This window comes from Cebidichthys violaceus, unplaced genomic scaffold (assembly GCF_023349555.1).
Source record: "Cebidichthys violaceus isolate CVI_PGR_0920_01 unplaced genomic scaffold, fCebVio1.0.p SCAF_12, whole genome shotgun sequence".
NCBI classification, from domain to species: domain Eukaryota; kingdom Metazoa; phylum Chordata; class Actinopteri; order Perciformes; family Stichaeidae; genus Cebidichthys; species Cebidichthys violaceus.
Window position 1 is genome coordinate 13,996,243 of NW_027176285.1, and position 10,256 is coordinate 14,006,498.

Below are 10,256 nucleotides of genomic sequence, written 5' to 3' on the forward strand. Positions count from 1 at the left end.
AGGTAACACAGTATGATAGGTTTACGGCGTGTGAACAACAAAACCACAATCCAAGCAATCAACGCATACAATCCCATGCCACCTTCTGCTGCTGCTTCAATCCTCCAACTGGCCAAACACAAGGTTTCTTCTTCTGTGAAGCAGTCACAAGGGAAACAATGCGTTTGTCTCCAAGGTTAGTGCTATACCATTTTCATTCGTTAAAAATGCAACTACAAAAACAACAGGCTGCACACCTCTAACTCTACAGCAATGTAACTATCGTCACTGTGCCCTGTTTTTGTTTAGATGCTGGCACTGTGTGCTGCATGAAAACAGATCACTGACGGCTCTACTAAACTAATGTGAATTTGTTTAGCTGCGTTGTAAACAGATACACCACTTTCTCTTTCCTGGTGTATTTCAGACAAAGTAGCTGCAACAATTTTACCAATGACGATGTATTTCCCCAACTTTAACTTTGATTGTTGCTGATTTAGAATATTTAAGCTTTTAAGCCAAAATTACTTTTTGATAATCTGGTTCTTTGCTTTATGCACCACACTAAACGTTCACGATAGCTTATGAAAGATTCATGACGACAAATGTTGCAGACCTTGCGAGTACGTTCACTTCACAGATAGCCTGTACATGGACTTCAATCATGTATGTCTGAGTCCTAATTTTCACTGTTCTTGAAACGCAATACATGATTCTCCAGGAGCCTCAGATCATTTGAAAGTGTCCATGTGCTGTACAGTTTCAGTGTGTCTAAATATGGGACACCTTTTCCAGATCCTCCAGGATCAGGACCTGCTCTTTGATATGACTTCTAGTAGCCTGGCTCCCTTCTTCCTTACATGAACACTTCCCATTCTCCACTAACACTGACCCGACTCCTGAGCTCTGTCTACTGAGGACAGCAGGCTGGAGTGGGAGCACAGCGTTCCCTCGGATCCGATTGGAGAAGGTCCTCTGGCGCCAAATGCCCTCAGAGCACAGCTGGAATTTGAAAGCGGCCTGAAAGCCTCTGCGAAAGTTCTCGTTGAAGAACCCATAGATGATGGGGTTGACGCTGCTGTTGAAGAAGGCCAACCAGTGAGCTAAGGGATACACATAGATGTTAATGACACGATACTGGTGCTCCGTCAAGCTGGCGTAGTCGCTCAGCATCATCAGCGTCCACAAAGGAAGCCAGGATAAGATGAAAAGCAGAGCCACAATCAGCAGCATCATTATCACCCGATTCTTCTTCTTGGAAATCGATTGACGACCCTCTACGCAAGGTTTGTTGTTGCCACCGCCCTCCTCGGATATGCTCCCAGTACCCCTCGTCTGAGGAACTGCGGTCTTGAAGAGGGTGATGCCGATGCGGGCGTACATGATGACGATAAGGCTGAGAGGGGCGAGGTAGATGTTAGTAAAGAGGACGGTGGTGTAGATTTTACGCATCTCCTGATTGGGCCAATTTTCCCGGCACCAGTAGAACGGCCGGGTGTCGTTGTTGCTGCCAGTTACTATTCGCACCCTCTGTTCCTTTGTGACCTGCAGCATGACCCCGGAGGGACACATGATGGATACAGCGAGGACCCATATGACGACAATAATTAGCTTTGAGGTGGCGATGGTCAGCTTCTGCTTGAAAGGGTAGACAATGCAGCGGAACCTGACACGAAGGGGAATCGGAGGAAATGCATGAGGGAAAATAAGACTTTTGTAAACACATAATAGCCAGCAATGCTGTTACAGCCCTTACCTGTCAACAGCTATTGCCACCAGAGTGAACACAGATGCTGACACGGATATCCCTTGAACCATGCCGCTTAGCTTACACACCACGCTACCAAACGGCCATCCTGCAGAAAAGAGAAGAGAGAAAAAGGGTAAAACCATAAAGAAAATCAAACAATAAAAACGCTCCTCCTTGCATAGCCCAGCTTTGATTCAGGCATAATATTAAAGAGAAATCAAGTTGAACTACAACAACAAAAATCCTGACCTGTGATGATGTTGTCCACCAGTGTGGTTGGCATGCAAAAGATGCCAACCAGCAGGTCACTGATGGCGAGGTTGAGGATGAACAGGTTGGTGACCGTGCGCATGTTCTTGCTGCGCAGCACGATGAAACACACCACCCCGTTGCCCACCATGCACACCAGGAAGATGAGCAGGTAGGAGACGGTGAAGACCGCAGCCACAGAGGGCTTGTGGAGGTAGAAATCAACATAGGTGATGTTCTGGTGGGTCAAAGGGTTTTCCAGCCATCTCGAGGAATTGGAAGGGTTCAAGCCCCCCCAAGTGGTGTTGAGATTCTGGGTCATGGTGAGGTCTGGGTGTGAGAGAGAGACAGGGCAGAGGTATTATACATGGAAAACCGTTTATGTGCTTGGCACATTTTGGGTTAAATATCCAATATCCGTGAACTAAGCTAAAGATGAACGCATTCCAGTTGGAGTGCATTCCTGCAGACCAGAAGAAGGAATCAATTGGTAATCACATAAAACTATAGAACCCATCCAGAAATCAATAGTCCAATTCTTGTGTTGTTTTTTTTATAGTGGGCGGGTTGATTCAGTCAAGTGTATGCTCTCTCACACTCTCTAATAACAACATGCTGACCAAAATGACCAATCTGTTCTGAGAGCAGTGGGAGAGAGTGGCTGATAGCTTGCCAATTGGTTACATCAATCATCCGCATCCAGCAGTCTGGGATGGAATGAGGTTATTATTGACTCTGCGAAACTTTACACATCTTGATGGATTTGGGAAAACTCTCTGTCTAAAATCCGGCGCGAGATTAAGCTCGTGCCAGAAGGATGACTTGAATTCAAGTCTTCCAGTTTGCTGTTCCATGTATTCACTTCTTGCAGCTCAACATCGACTGTGCACCTAAAGTAGGCCAGGGTGACGAAGTGATGAATATTTCATTGACGTCATGGGATGAATCAATAATTACAGTTTAAATGAAAAAAATCATAATACATTTTATTTGTGTAGTAATTGCATCAGTCTAAGTCAAATTTAATTTCCACACTTAATTGCATATTAAAAATAAATAAATGGAACAGTATATACTGTATATATATATATATAAAATAAATAAATGTACTTTTTATATATATATATATATATAATTATATATAGTATATATATATATATATATATATATAAAATAAATAAATATACTTTTTTTATATATATATATATATATATATATTAAATAAATATACTATTTATATACATATATACTATACTGTATATACATTATATATATACTGTTGTTAGTTAACTGTAAACAAACCCTGTGCCACTGTAAGATTCACCGCTCTACCTGGCAGTCTTCAAAAAAGATAATCCGAGTAAAGGAGAATATTTGATTATAGATAGTTCTTTGCTCATACAATCATATGCATTGTGCGGCTGATTATATGCGTACCAATGGGAACTGAATGTAATCATCTAAGTCGAGCAAAAACCTGGAATTCAAACTCTCAGAGAGGTCAGAGTGTGTTCATCGTTTAAATCAGCAGAGCTTTGGGGAAAATTACAGATTGTTCTCCTTGAAGCTCTTGTAACAATTTCAGAGGTGACAAGATGTTCGAGCTTGATTCCTTAAATACATCAAAAATCATTTCCTGGTTAACTAAGATTCAATTTGCCTATGAGATACAGAGAAATCAGTTGCACCACTCTTAGTTACTTTAGGTTATTTGACTTAATATGCTTTCAAAAGAATACGTCTGGTGGGTGTTTCCTTCAGTCTTTACACAACTGAAGGAAAAAGTTTTATAATTTTTCTGACAGAAGTCTTTTTTTCTTCTGTAGTCATAGAGCCTTAGTATCATCACACTTATCTAACAACAGTAGATCATACAGTATCTGTATCATTAATTAGCCCAGGAGGTGGGAGGGATAAGTGACAATTTCTTCCAGATGTAAATTATTTAGGCTAAAAATTCTTTCCCAAATAATTCTACAATACGCACTTATTTTCTTACCTTACGGGCAGCCTGTCTCCAAGTCGTATTCCTTTCTTCCGTCTGGATGCTGTATCCAGAAATTCTATTCATTCAGAGCAAAAAGCTGCACACTCTCGTCTCCATGTGAGACCCTGTGCATCTGCTCAGTCCGCCTGCCAGCCAGAGCCTGCCTGCTCTAGCGCTTATAGATGACAGGGAGGAGCTGAGATTCACAGAGGTGAGATGCGCTGGGCGGTGCAGGTGCTGGGAAATGTACATGTCCCGGAGGAGCATAGGACTTCTTCTTTTGCATCCGGCAAAATAAGTGAGGGTGTTGAGGAATATCATTGCTCATCTCGGATCAACCTACCAGACCTCCTCGGTGCAGACGGATGATTCTTGACTTGAGAAGAAACAACAAGGAGACTCACGTGGTTGCCACGCAAACAGTTCATTGCTCTGAGTGCTCTCAGAGGAAAAAAAGCCTTTAAGCTAAATTGCAGTCGCTGCAGAGTGCTTAATTAATTCAAGTTAAAATGCCGTTAGCACAAATACTGTGGGGATTCTCACCTTAGAGAGCAGTGAGGGGGGAGGAAATACACTGTCAGCTAGAGAATGGAGGAAGTTTGGTGGGCTTTAGAAATAGAGCCTTCAGCGCGTCCTGAACTTTGTAATGGCTGCCCAATTAAATTATGATAGTTTGGTTGAAAGCAATACATGGAAACACGGTGTGTGTGTGTGTGTGTGTGTGTGTGTGTGTGTGTGTGTGTGTGTGTGTGTGTGTGTGTGTGTGTGTGTCAATTAACTTCAAGCAAAAGCAATAGGAAGCTCTCTTCTCAACATTCTCCCAGTAACCTTTCCCATGCATTGTTTAGGCTCGTGGTTGGTTTGATTAATTAGGCTTGAACATAAATAAGTAGAATTAATCACTGGCGGATTATGAGACAATGGGCCCCAGGGCGCAGACATGCAAAATGGCCCACCAGGAGCAAGCTACAGGAGCAAGACGAACAGACTTTAGAGTTGTCTATCCTCTTTTTGTTGTTGTTGTGTGCCTCTTTGTAATCGTTCTGGTCTTTTTGTAATTCTTTTTTTAGTCATTTTTGTGTCTCTTTTGTTGTCGCTCTGTGTCTGTTTGTGGTTGTTTTCCCCCACTGCATAGATATCGTGAGTCTCTTTTTAGCTGTTTAGCATCTTGCGTTGCGTCTTGTTGTGCATCTCTTTGTGGTTTTGTGGTCCTTTTGTGTCTCTTTGTCGTTTTGTGTCTCTTTGTCTTCAGGCTACAGCGATGCTAAACAGGACTAAGCGCCTACAGCTCTCCGACGCCGCGCAAGCTAAATGCTAACACCAGCATGCTAACATCCTCAAAATGCTAACATGCTGATGTTTATAGGAAGTAATGTTCACCATGTTCACCATCTTTTTGCTCTTTTCCCTCCATGGCTGCCTGCACTCATTCCTCCAGGCTACATTTCTGCTTTGTGCCCTACAACCTTCGGTTAAAAAAATGCTGATGTCTCATGTGTCGTTTGCAACACATTAACACACACACACACACACACACACACACACACACAGACACACACATTTCACCTGTCTTATCTCTGCGTTGGTTAGGCTTAAGGTTATATGATGATAACCAGATTTTCAGTCAAGCGTGACATTAGCATTGCCCTGCAGATAACAGACAACTTTCCTCAAATAATTCATAGGGTTGAATCCCATGCCATTCGATAATCTACAAAAAAGCATGTCTGAGTGCAAGTCTAATTCATCACAGCACATGTGTTCTGTGTGCTCTTCATCTTAACCTTCTGTCAGGGAGAAGACTAGAGACGCAAAGTCTGAATGAATTCCAAAACTCTCAGGAGGATATCAGGGGATTTCAAAAACACAAGTAATTAGCATTCTCTCCGTCTGGTTACTGCGAAAAACTTTCACAGCAGCGTTTGGAAAAAGTCATCGCTAAGCTACTGTCAATGCACAGAAATGAAAAAGGAATTCATCACCCGGCTGCTGATGGAAAACAAAATAAAAAACATGCATTAGCCTTTCAGTGGCATCTGGGGAGAGAAAGGTTTGACCTTCTCTTTACTTCAGAGATAAAAGACAGCAGTTTTGCTCCGCTTGTCAAGAACCTGAACCATGTGCAGACAGCTATTGTCTGCTGCTTTGAAGGGGGAATGACAACTATTGGTATTACATCATAGCTTATAGACTATAGCCAATAGCAGAAAAGAACTAGAACTTGGTGTACGTGAAACAGAAAATGCATGCATATAGTATATGTGTTTTGCAAATGAATGCATTTGAACATTTGAACAAAGGGCCTAATGAGCTACATTGACACAAGTGTCCACTTTTCTTTTTTTATGGAGACCCTTTACTGCCAGAAATATAAAAAAAAAAAATGGCATAATTAGAATAATTATTAAAGAGTGAACTTTTCTACTCATTGTAAGCATTTTCATTTTCACAGTAATCACATTAAACAACAAAAACAGTGTTACAATCACAGTGAAAATAATGACCTCATTTTGAGGCTCAATTAAGGAGGTGGAACCCGACACACTAACTAAAAGCTCACTGTGATAATATGGCTTAACAACACGACTTCAGAGTTTAAATAGAACAATAACTACAGGCGTCGTGACTTCACAGAAGTTATTGCATCGTGGTGTTCTGCTCCGTTTACCTCAATATTAAATTGTCTCCCAAAGATCCCACACCTCGTAATTGAAACACAATTTTCAACCTCCATTCGCTTTGCTTTATTTGGACTGCACATGTATACATATGGCAATGATTTTTAATTTTTTTTTTCTTACTTTTACACACTGCAATGATGCGTGAAAAGTCATCACAGTGCTGTCAAACATCCGTCCTGCAACACCTCTCTTTTCACACTCGTTCCTTGCGTGAGAGTTAGAACAGAGCTTTATTAATTAAGAGACACAGAACCCCCATGTCGTGTAGAATAAGTGTCAGAAGGCAACCAAATTAGCTCATGAATATAGACTGGTTTTATTAACTGTGACAGCGCTAATAACAAATCTGCGATCGCTTCGGCTGCAAGAGAAAGATTTTTTTATTTAGAAAAAGAGAAATCTGACATGTTCTTGTGGAACACCCAGAGGGAAACGCACTAATTGCTCGCTGCGACTTAGAAACGACACAATTTGCAGAGTTGCAGACAACCGCCGTTGTTATGAACCTTGGAGAGCGTGTCATGGGAGGGGATGTACAGGTGAGAGAGTGCGTCACGAGCCAGTGAGGTTATTAGGAGTGTTAAAGCAGTTACAGGAAGATGCTGCTGGGCAGAAAAAGTTGGTTGTTTCTTCAAACTTACTTAGTTTTCACATCTTCAAGACAATCACCTGATCGCACCACAGAAAAAGGAACAAAACAAGCCCCCTTAAGTCAAGATATACTGTATAACGCAGCTTGGTGTGAAACCAATGCACATATTTGCATTTAAGATGCATCTACTTTTGTTTATTGGATTTAACACACTTGCCAGAACCTTCTACTGTTGTGTGACGAACGGATGCAGAGGTTCAGGATGTTTTCCTGCGAGGTAATCCCCTCCTGAGCTTTGACTCTCACACCATCACTCGGGCAACACATGTAAAATCCAGCGACATTAACCTGAGTGGACGTCAGGGGGAAAAAAAACCCCAGATGTTCTCTCCCACACCAGATGAGCCAATACATTCTTTTTTTTTTTTCTCCTCCTCTTGGCATCGACAAGAACACAGTGACTCATAGTAATGAGCCAATTAGTGTCATTACAAGCCGACCAAAGTCCTGTGATCGTGGAAACTATGCGGCCATCCCTTCTCATCTTTGCTGTGAGACCGGGCACGGCTTAGCTCGGAGCTTGAATCCAAACCAGTTCATCCCCTTAAAAAACACACACACACACACACACACACACACACACACACACACACACACACACACACACACACACACACACACACACACACACACACACACACACACACACACACACACACACACACACACACACACACACACACACACACACACACACCGTCTGTACAAAGCTCCATTTGAAAACCCATCCTTTGGGAGATGCATGGTACAAAACTCGTATGACTAAAAAGAAAAACACACAAGCAGGTATTTAAGAATCATCTGAACGTTTATTGTGCTCATTCAAAACACTACTCAATAAAAAGACAGTCAGCTGCTTCTTCTTCTTCTTCTTTCAGAGTAACCGATGGTTATTGAGCACATACGATGGTTTGTATAAAATTGGTTCAAAACTATTATATTAATTGCGGAATCAGAACCAGGAAGTCAAAAAGTCAAGATGTACAGATCATACAACAAAGTGGAAGACCGTGTGGTTTTGGATTTTTGGTTCAAAGCAACTGTAACAGTCTTGTGCTTCACATCTTGATCATAGATATAGCTAAAGCCCTCATTTGCTCTACAAATCAGATCAGAAGCAGCGCTGATTGTGCGTGATCCTTTTCTTCAGTATTTCAAGCGATTGAGATGTATTACACATTCACATATATATGCATTAATATCCTAAAATCAGTTCAAGTTATAGTGTGTACTTCAATGAGCAACAGAAGCATGATTAAGCAATTTGCATAAGGAAATTTAAGACATCACACTGTCACTAAATGGAATTTAGATTGCGATACATGACTCAGCGAAAATTTGGATTTTAAAGTGAAGCCGTTTTACAGACAACTTTTACCCCGTAAGCTTTTAAAGCAGTAGTTCTTCCAGGACTGGAAGTCACAACGATGCATTGCCTCACAGTGATTGTTTGTTGATTTGCATAAAATAAAAACACACACACATTACATAATTTAAAAACAAAAAATGTCCTCAAAAGATTGAAAAATGTATCACATTAACACAGTTTAAATATGATCACATTTAAAAAGGAATTTTTTTTTTTTATCTCAATAGGCTTTTTAGGGTCGAGTTCACAGTCAAGTGTGTGAGAACATTACAGGCAATCATTTCTTACCCCAACTTCAGTACGTAGATCATAAAAAAAAAAATAATAATCTTTGTTTTTGGGATGAAAAATATAATTCTGGTGGAATTACCCTTTAAAAAATGGCAAAACTCATACATAATCATTTCATATTGACAAACAAAAATACAATATCTTAAGTGTCACACAGCAAAAAGGAACTCAAAGGAAATATTCAGAGATCCTATGCAGTGCCAGTGGAAAAAAATAATAATAATAATAATCAGTGTTTGATCACAAATAATTGCACAACAGATGTTTAATATATATAATGCCTGGCACCTACAGAAACATAAGAGGTAGAGCTACATACATCTATATCTCCCTAAAACAGGGAGAAGACAGCCGAGTGGATACAGACCACAGAGAGAATATCTTCAAATTTGCACAAATGGGTAAAGCCATACTTTAGGTTCAAACAGCAAATTCATCTGCCGAGAGTTTAAATATAATAAATATAGAAAAAAGGGGGGGTAAGGAAAGTTAGACAAAAACTGAAATTCCAGTCTGGATGGTGTTCAACCATTCACTTCCTACACCACTGAAACAAACATGGTATTCTTACATGAACTCTTGGATGTGTTTTATGAATATGCAGCCTAAGCTGGACGCTTGATAAATAATCGATATGCCCATAAATACAAAATTAATGTCCGCTCATGCGTGTGCACAGGTTGACCTTCTGTAGCCTTTTTGTTCGCTACAAGTAAAAGAGGATTTTTTTAATTTTTTTTTTATGTGTATCCCCTTTGCTCACCTCCACATGTAGGTACCTCCACCCTGTTCGATTCTTTAGATTCCAGGAGTTATGATTTAAACTCCCAACAAGGAACATTTCAAATAACTAGACTACTTTATAAAAACAGTACTATAAGAAGAGAGGCTAGTTTTGTTTGGTGTTATTTTGAATAAATTGATAATAAAAAAAATAATCTTTTATTAGCCTACACATTCATAAGATATTAATGTCCCATAAAACCTGTATGAACTTGAGAAGCCCTTTTGTTTTCTGCTGGAACTCAAGAGGATGGAGGATGAAGAATGCGACCGTATCCTGTGTCAGCCCTCATTAGAACTCAGTACCACCAAAGTGTTTCAGTTTGAACACAAATACTTCCAGCCCTTTTGATTTAAATCCTCACACAGGGAATAACAATAATATATATATTTTTTTAAAACACTGTTACAATGTGGTACTATCGTACAAAAAAAAAAAAAAAAAAAAAAATAGATGTTTGCCATCTTATGCTGGTTCTGCTGCTTCTTTGGATATTTCATTCACAGATCCGTTT

At 40.3% G+C, this 10,256-nt stretch overlaps 1 protein-coding gene across 1 annotated transcript; it reads right to left on the reverse strand.

Moving 5' to 3' along the window:
- Window positions 1-750: 750 nt before the first annotated feature.
- Window positions 751-2,300, reverse strand: LOC137868698 (neuropeptide FF receptor 2-like). Its single transcript, XM_068705593.1, has 3 exons — window positions 1,979-2,300; window positions 1,736-1,835; window positions 751-1,645 (listed from the first exon to the last, which is right to left on the reverse strand). The coding sequence occupies exons 1-3, from the start codon at window positions 2,298-2,300 to the stop codon at window positions 751-753; spliced, it is 1,317 nt and encodes a 438-aa protein (XP_068561694.1).
- Between the last annotated feature and the right edge of the window lie 7,956 nt (window positions 2,301-10,256).